This window comes from Anabrus simplex, chromosome 9, assembly GCF_040414725.1.
Source record: "Anabrus simplex isolate iqAnaSimp1 chromosome 9, ASM4041472v1, whole genome shotgun sequence".
Classification (NCBI taxonomy): domain Eukaryota; kingdom Metazoa; phylum Arthropoda; class Insecta; order Orthoptera; family Tettigoniidae; genus Anabrus; species Anabrus simplex.
The window spans coordinates 106,024,687-106,044,455 of NC_090273.1; the positions used below are offsets into that span (position 1 = coordinate 106,024,687).

The 19,769-nt window shown below is 37.4% G+C and overlaps 1 protein-coding gene across 1 annotated transcript in view; it reads right to left on the bottom strand.

The window, feature by feature from the left end:
- LOC137502164 (medium-chain acyl-CoA ligase ACSF2, mitochondrial-like) overlaps positions 1-19,769 on the bottom strand; it is a 47,004-nt gene that overhangs the window by 9,889 nt on the left and 17,346 nt on the right. Inside the window, exons 5-10 of the mRNA XM_068229165.1 lie at positions 12,245-12,362; positions 9,837-9,932; positions 9,575-9,723; positions 7,498-7,666; positions 7,267-7,374; positions 2,460-2,608 (exon numbers count right to left, since the gene is read on the bottom strand). Coding sequence (XP_068085266.1) covers positions 2,460-2,608; positions 7,267-7,374; positions 7,498-7,666; positions 9,575-9,723; positions 9,837-9,932; positions 12,245-12,362 — 789 coding nt within the window. The remainder of the gene's footprint in view (positions 1-2,459; positions 2,609-7,266; positions 7,375-7,497; positions 7,667-9,574; positions 9,724-9,836; positions 9,933-12,244; positions 12,363-19,769) is intronic.

Genomic DNA, 19,769 nt, shown 5'->3' on the forward strand with positions numbered 1-19,769 from the left:
GATTCACTGCAGGCAGTTCATGAAATTTTAAAATTAAAATTATCAGCAATAACTAATGGTTCCCATGATTCCCTGATTTAAATGTCTGATTATTATCTCTGGGGAAAATTAAAACATCAAGTTTATAAGCTAAATCATTCTTTAGACCAGTGGTTTCTAAAGTGTATGTTCTGGCTCACAGGGATATCACCAAACTCTACCAAGGGTGTCGCATAGAGGATATTGAGGTGTGCATACTCGGTGATAAATGACAATGATAAAATGACAATATAAAATAGATTATCATTTCCTATCAAGGAGCAAAGTAAATTAATATTAACCCATTTATGCTGGTAACTGTTTTTGTCACTGTTTGAATTTACGCACCATATTTATGACTCAAATATATAATGGTCCATATAAATGTTGCATCATTGTATATTGGGTGGTTACAATTAAAATTTCCCTACTTTACTGTCTCTATGTGGAAAGTGAGCGACTGCATAAACAGGCAACTTAAAACGAACATTGCCAAGGGCATAGGGAACAGAAACAATGAATAAGCAATCCAATGAAACACTTTTAATGCATTGCCATTTCATACGATGTCCCTGGTTTCTGTGAACATAGTGTCCAACACATTACAAAGTTCGCTAGAAATGGTATTCATCTGTGTCGAGGACAGTCTGAAAGTACAGGACAGCTTGCTACTCAGCTGCACGAAGCACGTCCGTTGGTACGCCTAATATCTCTCTTGATATGCTTCTCTTCACATCGACACATTTGGGAACATTCCACTGATAAATCCTGCCTTTCAGCTATGGTGAATCATGCAGATCTTGTAGCCAATAATCTGGACTTTATTCCTACCGAGTTTGGTATGTGTATTGCAAATAGTTTCTGTGGCCGTTGGTGAGCAGAAATCAGTGAAGCAACAGAAGTCCTTATTATGTATGTAATGTTATGTAAATTTTATCTTGTCATCATTTTGGATAAACAAAAACATTTAAAGAACTGAAGTGTTTATGTAAAGTAAATGATTGTATGAAGCTTTCTTATTTAAAAAATTATTACACATTTAGGCATATGAAGAAATGGACTATGAAGAAGGTTTATGTTCAAAGAGACCTGGGTATTTACATTTCCTGATTTAAATTGTATTTTTCTGTAAATTATAGAAAGGGATTTGGAATTTTTATACATGACTTGTGAGGCAGGGTATGCCACGTGTAAGTGGCCCTTCCTGTCGTTTTGTAATATCCGTGAAGATGCAAATTCTGCAGAAAGCATAATTTTAGAACATCATTGTCATTGGTCAAAAGTACAAGTGTTTTTATTGGTGAATGTGGCAAACCGGAGTGTTGCTATTGGTCATTTATTTGTGGCTCCTCGCGGGTGTGAGTCACTTTGTCTGCGTCTTTGAATTTGGATCACTATAGCGGGCGGACGCGTTTTGTGTCCGTCCCGCAATGGGTCATCAGCCGCCAAAGGTAAGCGCTTCGTTTTTGCCTTATGTTATTTAAATTCATTCTTATTCCCACTTAATGTAAATTCAGTAATTATGTAGAAGTTCATCTCGTGTGCCGGAGTTTCCTCTAATTTTCCACATTTTCCAAAATAGAGCATTTATATGACTGAGCAATTATGCTAGTCCGCAACGTGTTGTTTACAGAGGCAGACCTTCTTTTCTAACTTTAGTTGTAATTGTAAGTAACTGTAACACTTTCTTGAATTCTGTAATTAATTTTGTTTCGTTTAAGGTTGCCTCCTTTCATTCTGTAAATTCTGAATCGTCATGTCAAAGTTTGTTCGTTACCAAAAAGTTTAATTGTTTCCCTTACACATCTTTTGTTTGTATCTCAAGTATCAGTTAATCCGCAGTTCATTTATTTATTCATTTATAATTGTATGTTTATTTCCTTAATAATTATTTGTCTTTTGGGTGTATTATTGTAAGTCTTTTCTCCCCCATAACGTTATACGTTCCATAGACCTCGTAGGGTTTTCCAGCAGCTTCCACATCCTTTCTTAGTGTCATTTTTAGGCCTGTAAGTGTTCCCTATATTTGATTTAATATTGAGTATTTAAAAGATACTCGTCACGTTTCTATGTTTTGATGTCAATACACCGCCACTGCGTTATTTACAACAATTTCCTTAGTCATTTTATTAAGTATTATATTATTTACTACTGGTATTATTTTATCATCATTATTATTATTATTATTATTATTATTATTATTATTATTATTATTATTATTATTATTATTATTATTATTATTGTGTAACCGTAATTGTCCCCGGAGCGGTTACAGTTTCCAGTCCAGTGTGGGTTAAGTAGGGAAAGTTTAATTGTAACCACCCTGTATTTTATCTGGTGTAGTAGCACTAGTAGCAATTGTTAGCTTTTAATATAAAACCGTTAGGTGTTAGTTTCTGCCAATGTTCTATATCTATAAATTTCTACAGATAATATGTTACCCTGTTTTAAGCCATCGGCCTTCACCATACACTTCCTTTGTTTTCTCCTCATCACCCCAGTAGCCCAGCATAGTGAGGTAGCCACGAATCCAAAGCTCTCCAGGCTGTCCCATAGGTACCATTCTCCCATTTTTATCAACTACCTTTGCCTGTAACATAAGTAGATGTCTTAAAAGTTTCTTTCCAGGAAACTGAATGAATGAATTATTATCAACATCATTTAGAGAGACGATGAAAGGTAGACTTCTGAAAACAGTAAAAATTTCACATAAAAGATTAAGGATAGACACTAGTGGTTACTGTTTCATCAGATCAGTAGGTAACCAATACTCTCTGAATTATTTATTTACTTATTTATTTGCTTTTTTTTTTTTTTTTTTTATTACATGGGTATTAGTGCAGCGATTGTCCGAGCACATGTGCAGGTCTCTCTATTTGACGCCCACTGATGACCTGCAAATCTGGATGTGTAATGATGATGATGATACTAAGGTAGGGAGAGGGTGAAACCCAGTGTCAACACATAGCCTAATCCTGTTGAATAACACTATGCATGAGAGGAGACTGGGATTCTTTGGACATATCATGAGGATGCAGGATTCGAGGCTTCTGAAACAACTAGTACAACACAATCTTGTCTCAAAAAATACCACAACAGGATGTAAATGGATCAGAGAAGTAAGAGAGGATCTGAAGGAACTAAGCCTTACAACAGAAGACACCACAAATAAGATAAAATTGAATACAAACCTCCGCTTTACCCTTACACAAAACAAACCAACAACACGCATATTTTCAACTGAGGAAAGGGCACAAAGATCGGAGCATCTGGAGTACTGGGAAGACCGGAAAGCCCGAACAATCCCTTGAAAGAGACCTGAACGACGGACTGACTAAAGTGATCCTATGTGGTCATAAAAGAAGAAGAAGAAGAAACAGGTTCAGTCGCGTGTTTTGAGCAAATGTGGTTTGCTCAGGGTCAAGTTGTCTGGGTTTGATGCCCCATTAACTAAAGTGAGAATGTTCCCTTCTTCATAACTGTGATCTGTTGGACTGTGTCAGATTATCTAAGTAGAAGAAAGAAAAGAATTTTACTATTAGAGAATGTCTATGGAACATGTTATAAAAATGTTGCATATGCGTGTTACTTACCTACTTGCTATCTTGGCCTGTCATTTGTGTGATTGTCGGGATTAAGTGGATTATTGGAATCATCAACACGGAAAATTAAGTTAATAGATTATGAGACCTATCTGTGTCGGTGTGACATAAAGCAACTTGTTAAAGAAAAAAGAACTGTTGTGACGTCATTTCGGACATATCTGGATTATTTTTCTTCCTTTTGGTTTTATACGAGGTGCTACTCAGAATTTCTGAGAAATTTCTCATAAAAGCATGACTACTTATGTTAACCCCGAATTTCCACCATCGCCTTCAAAGTAGTCACAATGGGCTTGATTTTTCCATTTTTGGAAGCACTCACAGCCATTTCAAAATTCCCAGGAGTACAAGAACACGATGTGTGTTCAGCATCTCCTGCAAATCTGCTTGGTTCCCTTCCTGGAGTCAAAATGGCACCCTTTCAGAGCTTGAATTTAATTTTGAGGAAGACGTAGAAGTCACAGGGAGCCAGAACAGGCAAGTAGTGGGGATGGAACAGTGGTTGCATTTTTCCATTGTCGTGATGCTGTAACCAGTCCCGATTGTTTCACATGCCAGGATATTTTTGCCACAGATCTTCCTTCATTTGCCTTAAAACATCTTTGTAAAACTTTCCATTGGCATTCTGATGTGGTGGAAGAAACTTCTTGTGCCAGTTCCTCCAACGTCTGATGTTGTTGCAAACTTGGCATACTTTTATTAGCCAAAAATAAAAAGAAGCCTCCTTTAGCATTAGATGGGTTTCAGCTGTAGTTTCATTGAGCCTGGAGCAAAATTGAATACATATTTTTTGCTCTTGAACACATTATCCACCAAGCCATTTTGGCTTCCCTCTCCTTCAGCACCAAATTGATTTTAACACAGTATCTTCATGATATTGGATATTCTGGGCAGCACCTTATACACATTAGTCAATAATCACATGGCATAATTAATAATCCTTCAGTTCAATATACTAGGAAAAAGTCGTCAAAATAAATATCCTACAAGATACTCACCTCAAAAATAGTGTTGAATCTCTTAGATTAGTGCGATACTAGGTTACTTACAACCAAGCAGAAATTATGCGAGGAGACGCTTTCTATAACAAATAACACGATTACTTTGAAGAATACACTTCTTCTTCTACTGCTTTACCCACACCTATGGGGTCGCAGGTGTAAATTGTGTCGCACATGTGAATGTGGCCCTGTTTTACGACCGGATGCCCTTCCTGACGCCAACCTTATATTGAAGGCTGTAATCACTATTGTGTGTTTCTGTGGTGGTTGGTAGTGTAGCATCTGAATATGCAGAGGAAAGTGTTGGAACAAACACAAACACCCAGTCCCTGAGCCAGAAGGATGAATAAAAACCAATTAAAATCCCCCCGACCCGGCCGGGAATTGAACCTGGGACCCTTTGAACCGAAGGCCTGAATGCTGACCATACAGCCAATGAGTCAGACCTTTGAAGAATATACTCAAATCTACTATTTTGTGAAGTGTATCCAACTCTTAAACCTGAAAATCACAATCTGCATCTTAATATCTACCTACACAAGTTTTCATTCCATCCCTGGAGGGGACAGTAAGCCTCCTAGATGGTAATGCCATTTCACAGGCTAGGAGATTTGTAGTGGTGAAGGAGATTCTCGGAGAAAGTGAAGGGGTTAGAGGCCGTGGCCTATACTAGGAACTGTCCTGGCATTTGCCTTAGTGCAGGAGAATGGAAAACCACGGAAAACCGTTCTCAGGATAGCCGATTGTGAGGACCAGCCCCTCTCCATCTCCCAAATACAGAGGAATAGAGCCACGGTAGAGCCGTGCTCGGTTGGTCGGACGGAATGCAGAGCTGTCGGACCACGGAGCAGCCATGGCCACTTGTAGGCCGAAACCTACTTTGCGTCTGCCGACAGATCTTAGTATGGTGTTAGTGGTGGTGGTGATTGTTGTTTTAAGAGGAAGTACAACTAGGCAACCATCCTCTATTAGTATCGTGTTACTCCATCCCATATGTTGAGGCATGCTGTCCACCTAGTGGTTCAGGCTGTCCTGTTCTACTCTGTCTCACTCTTCAAGAGCAGCCCTCGGGATGTCATCCAGGGTGAGAGGTGGATCTCTATTTCTTCACACTGCCTATTTCAGCTGGTCCCAGGCATGTTAAATAGGATTCATGCCAGTAAACACCACAGATCATTCGATCCAATTGATTTGGGCCTCACTGAGCAAGATGTAAACACAACGGAAGCTGTGTGCATGTGTACTGCCATCCTGAAGAACGTACCTGATTCCAGTATGTTGTTGGTAGGGCTGAACAATGGGTTGGAGGATCAGTCCCAATGTTGTACACTTGTCATAGTCCCCTCAACGACGATGAGCGGTGTCTGACATTTGTACATAATGCCAGCCCAGAATATCACAGACCTGGCATTTTGTTGCACCTGTGGTATGGTGTATATGACTCATCCGGCATTACTTTGCTCTCACAAGCCAAGATTTGCAAGTAGTGGGCATCAGCTTCTGTTGTTGACTGTGGGCAACCACTGCAAGAACCATTTTGAACATTGTGCATCACACAATAGCAGTTTTATGTCCCAACAACTTCACTATGGTGTACACCAAGCAGGTGGACAATTTTTCTCACTAGGAGGCCTTACTGATTCATTGTAACAGCATGCACATTTTAAAATTCTGTAATGAGGGATTGAGGTAGGTGTACTCATTGAACAGATCACAAACTCCATTTGTGAATGTTGTGTCGAAGGGTTCTAGTTACAGTGCACTCTTCTGGACTGTCCTGAGATTTCAGGTCTTACTTTGACATGCACCTAACAGGTGATGTTACATTGCATTCTGATGTATAATTTTTTATTTTTTTTTTTATTTTTGCTAGTTGCTTTATGTCACACCGACACAGACAGGTCTTATGGCGACGATGGGACAGAAAAGGCCTAGGAATGGGAAGGAAGCGGCCGTGGCCTTAATTAAGGTACAGCTCCAGCATTTGCCTCGTGTGAAAATGGGAAAACACGGAAAACCATTTTCAGGGCTGCCGACAGTGGGGTTTGAACCCACTATCTCCCGGATGCGAGCTCATAGCTGCGCACTCCTAACCACACGGTGATGTACAATTTTAATGACACTATGTCTCAGTGGACATCCTTCGGTAGCACCCAAGATACAGTATATCTTGTGCAAAACTCTTTCATTAATTTCTCAAACATTATTCTTTACATTAGTTATAAATGTCTGAGGTAACTTGCTTATAGGAACAAGTTAAGACTCACAGAAATATCTTCATATAATCTGAAATTACAGTTAATTCAACACACTGTACAATAAATTATTGAATCTTGTGATCTCTGTTCATTGTTTAGTTTTGTACATCTGACATAAGCAAACATTTGTATTAATAAACCAGATAGCTAGAAGAGTTACATAAAATGCTCTCTTTTAGTGTGGTATACTTTGAAACTTTCCTCCATGCTGACAGGTTAAGATACAACTACTGTTCTAATTATAACCAGGCTTATCACACATGATATGTATTTTAAAATATTAATTTTCTATTAAATAGTTATTTTAGGTAACTAGAAAGAAATTACTGAGAGTAACTACAGTACATTAAACAAACATGAGTAAGTAAATGATTGAATAATCTGTACCTCAGAATGGTCCATGACTTTACCAACTGTTGTTGAACATACAGCTGGGGAGTCATCAAGGGCTGGAGTAAATGATATTGGACTTGTTTCTGTCATGCCATATATAGTCTGCAAAGAAACATGAGTAACTTATACTGAATGGATTTTCTCACTATCCATTTCAGATTCACATGTTGGAAATTTTATTGTAATATTTCATTTGAAGTATGGAGTAAAAGAATAAAAGCTCACAGTTACTCGTTTTGGTTTCAAGACATCTTCAATCTGTTTGAATAGATTTTCTGGACAAATGGCACCACCAGTAATCACAGATTCAAGTGAAGGAAAAGTGGTCTTAGTTTCTTCAAGTTTTGCAATAACATCCACATACATTGTAGGAGTCCCATACACAACTGAACATCTGCAGACAAGAGAGGAAAAACTTCAAAATATGTGATCCAGAAAATCATATCTACATTGCTAATAATTTTACTATAGCATTGCAAATCATGTAAACTACACATGCCATTTTGAGAGGAGGAGATAATGCTAATGCATCATTCTTTGTCTATAAACATGTTGAAGACAAGTAAGTGGCTTCTCACCAAAGAAAGTTCTGTTATATACTCCTCCAATGCAAGGAATGTAAAACTGGCAGACATTCATCATATTTGTGAGGTGAACAGTGATTTATAAGATGGGTTAGAAACTGTAATGGAAGATATGAAGATGTGCAGCAAATGATAGCCTTAGGAACAAATTATATTGCAAAAAAGATTGGCAATACAAAAACATTCAATATTTCCTAAACGCTCAGCGTCAACTATGATTCATCAGAATCTTGGCATGTGTCCACCTGAAATAATCATACAATAACACTGAGATTGGCCATAAGGTAAAAGCTGAAAAACTAGAAACACATAAAAGACATACAATCAGCAATGTTAGAAGTTAGCTCCTCTATATTTTCTGTATCATCTATATATTAAAAGAGTTTACTAAAAACAGCTTTGGCAAATCCATCCGTCCGTTCTACTGGACCGATTTGCTTCATTTTTGTTTTATTCTCTCTCGAATTACCTATTGGTGAATCATAAGACATAGATAGGTCTGTACGATCAGCCAATTTTGAGTAATCATAAAATCAAATCATTAAATGACCACTCCAATAATTCCAGGCAAAGGCTGACCCTAACCCGCAATACCTTCTGTACTTAGCAGGTTGCTAAGCGACTAACACTTTCATTAATATTCTGATATACTGTATGTGATTTTCACCCTTAGTAATGTCATTGCATGCAGTCATGATTGATTACTACCTGTCAAGTCAGAGACTACACACTTTCTCTGATCACGGAAGAATACTATTCCCTGTTAGATACTCTTTGATTTTCTAACCTTTCCCAGCTTCCAGATATATTCAACAGATGGCAGAGCATTCCTAATAACTTACATGCTGCTAAAAAGGTCTACGTACAAACAGACCCCATCATGACATACACATTAGACATTATCTGGGAACACCTATCGAAGGATAAGCTAGCTACACTAGAAAGAGTAAAGGCCATGTATTTTAAAGAAGTTCTGTGCCTGGCAAAAAAACACTCCTTCAAGACTAATCTATGAGCTTACAAGACAACCATTCTATATAGAAGAACTGAGATTAAAAATACCATTGCCGAGCTTTACATCAGGAACTGCAGGATAAAGAAGCAAAGACATGGATAGATTTTTACTTAACAGATGGCATGTTGATGTCAGAATAGATGAATTCTGACTATGAACTGCAGCTTACTATAACGTGCTTCTTATTAAATGTTCATAAAACCATTGAAAAGGGCAGTCAAAATAATATGACTACGACAGGCATTTCAAGATGAGTTATCTGACATATTTATAATGAATGCTGTGGAGCACCACAGGTCCTCTGGTTTTCTTAAAAATAATTATTTGAAGGCCATAATTCTCTATTTGACCAAGTAAGAGATAGTGTAAGAACATTATTTGCAGATCTGTGACAAATAAATATAACGAAGCACAGGTGAGATATTTGAAGGACGTACCATTCTTAAACTTTTTTTTCTCTCAGTGTAGTAATTTTAACTTTACCATCGATCTATTGTAAAATATCAATCAAAAGTTGTCATTTGTTCCTTTAATTTAATTCTCAAAACTAAACCCCTAAAACTGTTTGTCAGATTCAATTTTTAATCAATAGCTTACTGTTCATAAAATTTGTCCTTAACACCTTTCTCTGATAAGTAACCTATTAATCCATATAAAATTTAATGTATAGCCTATAGCAATAAGAACTATAAGAAAGCTATACTTCTCTCGGTTGATGCTATCGATGGTAGCTTCAGGAACAAATCTTGGAGCAGGCAGTACTAATGTACTTCCACTGTGCAAGCCAGTAAGAATTCCTACCACATTACCATAAGAATGAAAGAATGGCACCTGGACGCAAATCCGATGATGCTATAATTCAGAATAGAGAAAGAATAATATTAGTAATGGATAGGAACAAACAAATCATATATAGAAAAAAATATGTTTGAATATTCAAGAGAATTCTTTCATAAACACAGTACCTTTGAGTTCAGGCCCAGGTTCTTGGCGATGTAGTATCCATTATTGACTACATTATGATGACTAAGAAGTGCTGCTTTAGGCTGACCAGTTGTACCCTGTAAAGCCAACAGAAGACCATATTTTACATATATTTATGAAGAAAGTACTTCAAGACAATTAATTTATAAAATTAGATGTAGTTGTTTATGGCCCTGAATGGATTTCAATAAGAGTTGATTTGTGGCCCAAAAGAAGTCCTAGTTCATGGAAAATTTCTATGAATAGAAGAGAATCATTGTGGATATATCAGTGACAAAAATCAATGTAGTTTTGTCAATACAGTCAAAGTACACTGACAGACAGACATAGAAAACAAGTAAGTAACCAATCTTTAAAGAATAAGTACAAGTGGTTTAAAAAAAAAAAGTTCCTGGAAGTAAACCAGGAAGGGCATCCGACCGTAAAAGAGGGCCAAATCCACATGTGCGAAACAGTTCCCACTCGCGTCCTCACAGGTGTGGGAAAAGCGGTGGGAAAAGAAGAAGAAGAAGAAGATTGCAAATTTTAAAAACATTTAAGCTCTCTAAGTCTTTAGGTTTTTTCAATCGTGAAATTAACAGCGTTTCATCCCAGTGTAGCAGTGGGCTCATCAGTTGGAATGCTACACCTTTCCAAGACGCTAGCGCTAGTGAGCCATTGAGACACCACTGCAAGCCTCCTATGTAGGACAATGCAGTAATGGTGCACTAGGGGAAGCATGTGCCTCCACTTGTGAAAACTCCACAAGTGGAGAGGGTTGCCAGGTCCCATCCTTGCCACGTAAAATTAAGTGCTGGTGGTGATTATTGGTTTAAGAGGAAGAATAACTTGATAACCATCCTCTATTAGCACTAATAAGAAGGAAAATGAAAGAGGTCCGACACTTTGAAAAATAAAGGTATCGGCAAAAGAGAGGAAAGCACCATGGAGAGCACAAAAATGAAAGACTCCCGAGGCCTCCCAAATCTAATACCGTCGGGGTCGGAACAGGACAAGAGTTGACCAAGGGAGGTTGGAGGTTAGACAGGAAAGATAAGAGTGAGGAACCTGACACAAGTAAGTGGAAGCAAAGCCAGACTCAGCTGGGGGAACCGTAGTCACCAAACCATACTCCCAAGTTGAGAGGTGCTGGTCCCACTTAGTCGCCTCCTCTTACGACAGACAGGGTATACCGTTCATGTTATTCTGTCATCCCCACCCACAGGGGGGTGTAAGATTAAGTACTAAAATGTGATGCAGATGTGTGTTACATAGCTTACGTTAAAGCTTCTTTATTATTTTAGTGCCCACTTTTGTCATTATAAATGCCTATTTTAATTATTTTACTGCCTGTTTCCTGAATGTTAAGTGCTTATTTGACTGCCTATTTTAGCAAAATTAAATGCCTGAACCTCCAATCTCTTGTAATCACCATATACTAATTGTGTAAATCTAATGTATTGACAGGCAGACCTTTACTGGCCCTGTTTTCTCACAGGTTGTTAAATCATTGTTGATGGAAGTTGAATATTTTCAGATAAAAGAGAGTAGGAGAGTAGAGAAGCCGACAACTCATAGAAAAGCTTTTAAAGTGGGCGTATAACACTACAATTGGCAAGAAATGCTAGTACTGGCACTTCCAGGTTACACCATTAAAACTGAAGTTTCAAAACAACATGTGTGGTTCTATAAAAAGGTACTTTGGATGTCTTTAGATTCCATGCAGTGAGCAGAAAGCATGAAAGAACAAAACAAACACTATTTTTAGCAAGAAACCAACAGTGGAGCTGGACATAGTAACAATGGCCTTCGAGGGAAGTCGCAGACTCATTATTAGCTTCTCTGTGGCTGAGAGGCAATATTCACAAGGTTAGAAATGTTGTTTCTCAGCTCTTACTTATGGTATTAAGATAAAACCAAATGTGGGAAATTTCTGGATGTCTCTACCTTAATACTGACAATGTTCATGAAAAATGGATTACTAGTTGTTGCATTTATTCAATCCAAACCAAATGATGGGCAGACAGACAAAACTTTCAAAAATGATAGATATCATCCTCACATGGTGTATACAGTATACAGACAGATGTTATATTATTTTTATATTAGTAAGATAACTTACATATATAGAGGGCTGAGGTACAAATCTTATGAATAGCATTATTTTATTTACCAATATTCTGAACAGGAAATAAAGATGATCTGGAGAAAGAGAGCAGGCCCAGTTACATATAAAATGTTCCTTAGAGAGCATAGATAGAAATTTACAATCATGCAAAGTAATTCAAATTCAATATTGGTCAGTAAAACATTAACAAATATCAGAATATATGACCAGATTAAACATAATGTCTGCTATGCTATAAGATACAGTACCAAATCATAACCATTTCGCTTTATGATCACTTACAGAAGTAAATTGCAGATAGCATCCTTCATCCGGTTGGACATCATTCTGGAGTCTATGAACTTCTTCCATGGCACTATCTGAGGCACTCTTGACAACATCACTGTATTGGAGAAATCCTCTACAAACAGATTTTTATTCACAAAGACCAACATAAAATCTACTTAACAACAATCAAATAGTTTTAGAATAATTAATGAATCCATAACATGTACCTAAGTTTTAGAAAAGGATGAAATGAAATAAAATAGAGACCTAGTGTTATAAAGAACATTTTCAGATAATGTCCATATGGATACATGCATACCATATACGGTATAATTGAATAATTGAGGATAACTCATAGCCAATTAGTGAGAGTTCATGCATAAATGTCAAAATAAAATAACTTCTCTACCTTACAGTATATTGAGACACTTAAAATAGATACTCAGAGTTGTCATTTGATATAACTTATTAATAAGCAAAATGAACAATTATATCAATATTATAAAACAAAAATCATGGATCATGAGCATGATTTCTTTAACTTCATTAATTAAAAGAACACAATTTTTAAAAAAAGTCTCAATAACCTGAAAGGCTTGGGAGTTTTCTTCTATAAAGAAAGTACATAAATCTACAGGATAAATCGCCATGAATGTCTTTTTGCTTCAATTTTCACATTTAAAGTCTAATATAGTGCTCAAATGGCTACTAAAGCATATGTCTTGCCTTTGCCTCTCAATTCTTTTACTGAGTTGTTCAAGTTTCAGTCCAGTCTTCTCTGAGCTCCTCTGCCTACTCAGTGTCTATTGAAGCCTCTTTCCTTCAGATATCACTGGAAGAACGTGTCACTTAGCATGTGTACTTTTATTGTCCGATAACACACTTTATACAGGTGTTCGACTCCTTGGCTGAATGGTCAGCACTGAGACCTTCGGTTCAGGGAGTCCCAGGTTCAATTCCCGGCCAGGTTGGTGTTTTCAATCGAGTCTGGTTAATTCTTCTGGCTCGGGGACTGAGTGTTTGTGTTTGTCCTAACTTTTTCCTCTTCATGCTCAGACAACACACCACCACTACCAACCACCACAAAAACACGCAATAGTGATTACATCCCTCCATGTAGGGTTTGTGTCAGGAAGGTCATCCGGCCATAGAACAGGGCCAAATCCACATATGCAACACAATTTTCATCCATGACACTACAGGTAAGGGGGGGAATAATAATAATAATAATAATAATAATAATAATAATAATAATAATAATAATAATAATAATAATAATAATAATAATAATAATAATAATAATAATAATAATAATAAGAAGAAGAAGAAGAAGAAGAAGAAGAAGAAGAAGAAGAAGATGATGATGATGATGATGATGATGATGATGATACATTTTATACAGGTCTACACCACCATTTAGTCTCACTTTTAGAGGCTTTACACTGTCAACCAGCGTATGTACCAGCCTACATACTACATTAAATTACATCAAATGGTGGTGTTTGCAGATGACATTGTGATGTGGAAACAAATGGAGAGGAAGTGAAAGGTCAACTGGACATAATGATGGGTATATTGGTGTATTTGGAATGAAAATAAGCATGGAGAAGAGCAAGACAATCGTGTTGACTAGAGGAGAAAGGAAAGGGCAAGGTACTGTAAAATCTGGAGGACAAGACCTTGAATTTATGGAAAGCTTCAACTACTTCAGGAACAAACTGATGCACTGAAAATATACAACAGGGAAGTGCATTTTACCAGGAAGGACGAGAGAGGATAGAGTAAGGAATGAGGGTGTTAGAAAGAAAATCAAAGTAGGAAAGCTTTCAGACACAGACAGACAGAGAGAAATTAACTGAGATGTTCTGAACATTGTAAGAGGATGGAAGAGGGAAGGATACTGAAGCAAATGATTGATGCTAAGACTGAAGGAAGGAGAATAAGAGATTGACCCAGACTAAGGCAGTTGGATTTGATCCAGAACAGTATAATAAAAAGAATCTTGGAGTGGAACACACAGTTGATGTGTAGCAATGGTAGTGGGATAGAGGAAAATAAAAATGTGCCATTTACATCCAAACTTGCTTGTAGCTGGAAAAGGGATATGAACAATGATGATTAAAATAAATGTCCAAAGAAAAACCCGTGAGCTCAAGAATGCATGATGGACAGCAAAGACAAAAGAGTTGGAATATCTAGCAGATAAAGATTCACAACAGTTCTTCCAAGCAACAAAAGCTGTTTATGATGATCCCACCACCTTTGGGAGGAATCCTTAGATCCAGCGATAAGAGTACACTTTTAAAAGATCAGTACTCCATCATGAATAGGTGGAAAGAGCATTTTGAAGACCTCTTGAACCAGGATTCGATTATTGATGAACAGGTGTATGATATATTAAAACAAGCTCCCATCAATGAAGAATTTGGCTCTCCATGAACACTAGATGAAGTTAAGCATGCTGTCAATCAAGCAAAGCGTCACAAAGCCACAAGGCCTTCTAGAGGAACCACAGCTCGTCAACTTCAGGAAAAATGTAGAGAACAAAATAGACCTCTTTATATTGCCTTTATTGATCTTACTAAGGCATTTGACTCTGTGAACCGAGAAGCTTTGTGGAAAATTTTAGCTCTATATGGTTTTCTGCAGAAATTTATTGCCATCTTGAAATTGCTCTACACTGATATGATGGCAGCTGTCATTGGCAACTGCTCTATTGGAGAGCCATTTCATATCAATACCGGTGTTAAGCAAGGCTGTGTGATAGCCCCCACTTTGTTTACCTTGTATGTTGCCGCTGTCATGGAACTTGTCAGAGATGATCTCCCTCCAGGAATTCATATAACTTACAGGATGGATGGTAAACTTTTTAATTTGAGCCATTTAAAGGCGGAACTGCAGCATTAGTTGAGTTACAGTACGCTGATGATAATGTTGTCATAGCTCAGGCACAAGAAGAGCTTGTGATAATCCTGAATGCTTTTTCTGCTGCGTACAGCAAGATCGGACTCAAACTGAATACCAGCAAAACATAGATCCTGTACTAACCAGCCCCTGGGGAAGGTCAAAGAGATATCAATGTCACAATTGATGGAGTGAGCCTTCAAGTTGTAAACACCTTCCCATACCTTGGCAGCACCCTCTCATAAAGCACAAATATAGATTCAGATATCCAACATAGAATTAACTGTGCAGGAGCATCCTTTGCTAAGTTAAGATCTCAAGTTTTTGTCAATCATGATGTCAATATCACAACAAAGATTCTTGTGTACAGTTCTGTTATAGTTCCAACCTTACTCTACGGATCTGAATCCTGGACATGCTACAGTCAACACCTTAAGAAGCTGGAACAGTATCATCAACGTTGCTTGAGGAGATTACTGCAAATAACTTGGCAAGACAGGCGCACAAATATCAGCATTCTTGAAGAGGCACACACCATCAGTATAGAATTGATGGTTTTAAGGTGCCAGCTATGATGGACAGGGCATGTAGTTTGCATGTCCAATAATCGCATTCCCAAACAAGTGTTTTACTCTGAGCTATCAGTAGGTAAACGCTGTGTAGGCGGTCAAAGGAAGCGATTTAAAGATGTAATCAAGGCTAACTTGAAGAGATGTAACACTGATGTTGATAACTGGGAGAACTTAGCCCTTGACCGTTCATCCTGGAGATCACTAGTCCATTACGGCACACTGTCTTTTGAAGAAAACCGCCGACATACAGCGAATGACAAGAGGCAACGTAGGAAAGAAAAAGAAGTGCTGAGGAGACATAGAAATAACATGACTGCTCCACCTGGGACTTCCGGTCATCACTGTGGCAAATTGTGTAACTCCCGCATTGGACTGTATAGTCACTTCCGAATGCATATATGAAGAGGCATCCTGCCTGGAAGACAAACCTACTCGATTACGAGTGTTTGCTATCATCATCATCACAATTATTATTTTAAACTTATGAAGTTCCAATATTTGAAGCATTGCTACATCATTTTTGGAGGGAATCTTGAGGTAGACTTATTTATCATAATTACCATTTATAATATATTTAATGCAGCCAAATAGCCATAACAGAGAATATAGGTTACATTGATGGGTTACATATTTGCATAATCACGTATAGACATTGTTCTTCTTGTACAGAATTCAATGTGGTACTGTTCACACGTTTTTCCACATAGTTTGCACTCACAGTCTATACTTGGGTCATGGAAGTGTTTTGATTTGCAGAGTAGGTGATGAAAACCGTGAACTGCTAATCTTGTAATGACATGTCTTAATTCAAAATTAGCTTTTGTCCACGAGCGATCTATCATTGCCCCTGTGCCATAGAAGTCTGGTTGGACTTCTTCTCTCTTCTCCGTCAGATTTGCTAGCAGTTTCTTTGATGCACCGGTGTTCGGTAGTGGCATACTTGTCCTGAGATCTTCTATGAGAAATGATTCCCTTGCGAGGAGATATACAAGTCTAGATCGTGTCATTTTTGATACACCTATCACCTTCTTTATATAGTTCGCTTTCACCTTTTCCAAGGTTGATAAGTTCCTCGTTGTTAAATGTGTCCAGATAATTTCAATGCCATAAGTCATTATTGGAAGAATTTTTTTTGCTATTCAGAGTAAAAATTCTTCCAATAATGACTTATGGCATTGAAATTATCTGGACACATTTAACAACGAGGAACTTATCAACCTTGGAAAAGGTGAAAGCGAACTATATAAAGAAGGTGATAGGTGTATCAAAAACGACACGATCTAGACTTGTATATCTCCTCGCAAGGGAATCATTTCTCATAGAAGATCTCAGGACAAGTATGCCACTACCAAACACCGGTGCATCAAAGAAACTGCTAGCAAATCTGACGGAGAAGAGAGAAGAAGTCCCATTTAATTTAAGGTTGTTAAATATGATGTATATTGATAAGGGGTTGACTCAATTCAGATCTATGCAAAAGAAATTTATGAGTCAGAAAATTAGGAAACTCTACTCCAGACAATCCTTGACAACTCTAAGCAGATATCTTACATGTATTCTGTCAGAAGACAAGGCTTTTGAAGTTAAGCAGTTTGATTTAGGAAATAGTGACCTTGGTACAGTAGATACATAACTGAGAGATACAGTAAAAGGTGCTCAAAGTGGAATTTGAATAAAGCAGAAACTTGTTCACTATGGAATATTTTCTTGGTTCCGGTAAAGCTTACAGCCTTATAATGTTCTTACTTTTGTATAATGCAGAATCTCCTCAATGTGGAAAGAGAAACTAAAAATGGAGGAATTCTTGAGGCGTTGGACTATCAACTGTCTACGCGACATTTATTAAATTGTGTGAACTATCCACACAAGTAACATTTTGTGGATTAAGCATTTTACTGTTGGACTCTGCTTTATTGATAATGTGCCGATGTCATGTTTGGTAATATTGCCATTATCTATTTGAAACTGGAATTCAACACTATGTGACTAAGTGGATGATAATACTACTCATTGGATGTACGGCTATTGGGACATGATAGCGCGTGACGTTTCTGCAAGTTATATGTAGTGTGTTCGATCGTACTGTAGACAGCAACATGTACTCTTGCGCTATCTATGTGCGATCTTTGTTACCGCAAGGTGTGCTTTGACGGAGTCCACCAGAGCATGCTGCGGGGCTGGACAGTGTGTCGCTTCTTGTGGCCTTGATCTGCGTGTGTCTGTCGACTGGTTGGCTTCAACGGAAGCGGATGATTGACTGCTAATAATGGAGTGCTTACCTACACACAAAAACTATGATTTTACCTTTGGGTATTGGCTAAGGACGTATAACTGCCCCAGCAGGGGACTGTACTTGCCTTAATATTCTTCTATTATATTAGTATAGTTGTGTGGTGTAGTATGTAAGTTTATTACATAATTACTAGTGAGTGTATTAGTGTTGGTTCGAAACACGTCGGTTACTCAGTCATATGACCTCTTTATAAGTACGCTGTTCTAATTTATTTGTGTTAATGTTGTTTTCTTGGGGTGTGACTATGATTTGAATTTTATCTAAGTTTGGTGTTATTGCGTTCTAGTTTCAAGTGAACGTCATGTGTTGCTGTGAAGGTCATTATTGTCTGCGTAACTTTTGAAATTTGCCCTTGCCTTGGTGTAACATTGTTTTCCCTGGTATTCTTTGTTTACCTGTGCATTTGTGTAAGTTTTCTGTGTTATTTCCTGGATGCAAGTGCGGTTACTACTTTTTAAAATTTTGTATGTATCGCTGATGCTGCGGTATTCGTGTTTACCCCAGTGTTTGGTGTTGTGATTCTCTGTTTGGTTTTCGGGCATCCTTTCATGTATTTTGGCCTTCTTGTCCATGTTTCAAGCTAATGCTATGCTGCACTAAGTTTTAATTTTTTAAATATTATTATTTTATTTATTATTATTATTAATCTTTTAAATCTTTTAATTTCTCGTGGATACCTATTTCTTGGATTGGGTTGGAATTCCTTGTTTTATTTCTATAGCGGGTATTTAAAGTGATATTTACTTAATTATGTGTGTAATCCCGCATAATATTAACATATTTTTTTAAAAACTATAACTTTGTAACGTCAAGGGTCTTGGGCACACCTAGCGCGAGATATTTGGGTTTGGTCTTATCTCATATCCCATTGTTGTTTATTATCTCTGGGCTTGGCCATTATGTAACTTATTATTGTTGCATCTGGTATCGGCCGAGATATCAGCATCTTGTTCGTGCTCCGTGTGGATGACAATGCATTGTTTTTCTTCTCATGTCATATTTGTTTTTCGGTCTCGGTGTTGTGAAGTTAACTGGCTCTTTCCATTTTAATATGTTTTGGGCGTCTTATTCGTCGCCCTAGCCTTCTTTTGCATCTGCGATTTTAATATTATTTTTATTTGGGCTATTGTCCTTATTCTGTGGGTTCTTGTGTGATGACACTATGTTGAGATTTGTGTTCCCTTGTGTTTTAATGTGATGTGTCGAATGTTCTTATTCATGTGGGGACTGTGGGGACTTAACCTCTGCTGGGTGCTGTCGGAGGCTTTTGATTTGCCATACAACACATTTTTCGGGTGTTAATCTAAAATTTTATTTCATGTAGATATTTTCGAAAATGTGTAAGGTAAGGAGCTGGTGCACCAGAGTAGTTTGTGGAATGTTATGAATTTATTTACTTTAGAATTAACCTTATTTACATGTAGATTATTTATTTAATGGACATTTATTATTCTTCTATTACTTCATTATTTTTCAGAATTTTTCTTTCTTTTCATAAGTTGGTTTAATGTAAATTATTATTTATTAATTATATTTTTATTATATTTTTTGAAAATGTTGGTGTCATTTTGATGTTGAATTTTGCCTCGTAGTTCCTCAATCCCCTCCTCTCCTTCCATTATGGGTAAGGTCCTGCACTCTTCCTTGTTTCCTTGCTTCCTTATTTTTATTTTGAGGTGTTATTTACTGTTTTGCTTTCATTTGCTACTTTTTAAATTTGTCTTGGTGCGCACTTCCCTATGATGTTCTCTTCAGAACGTCGTTCTATCAC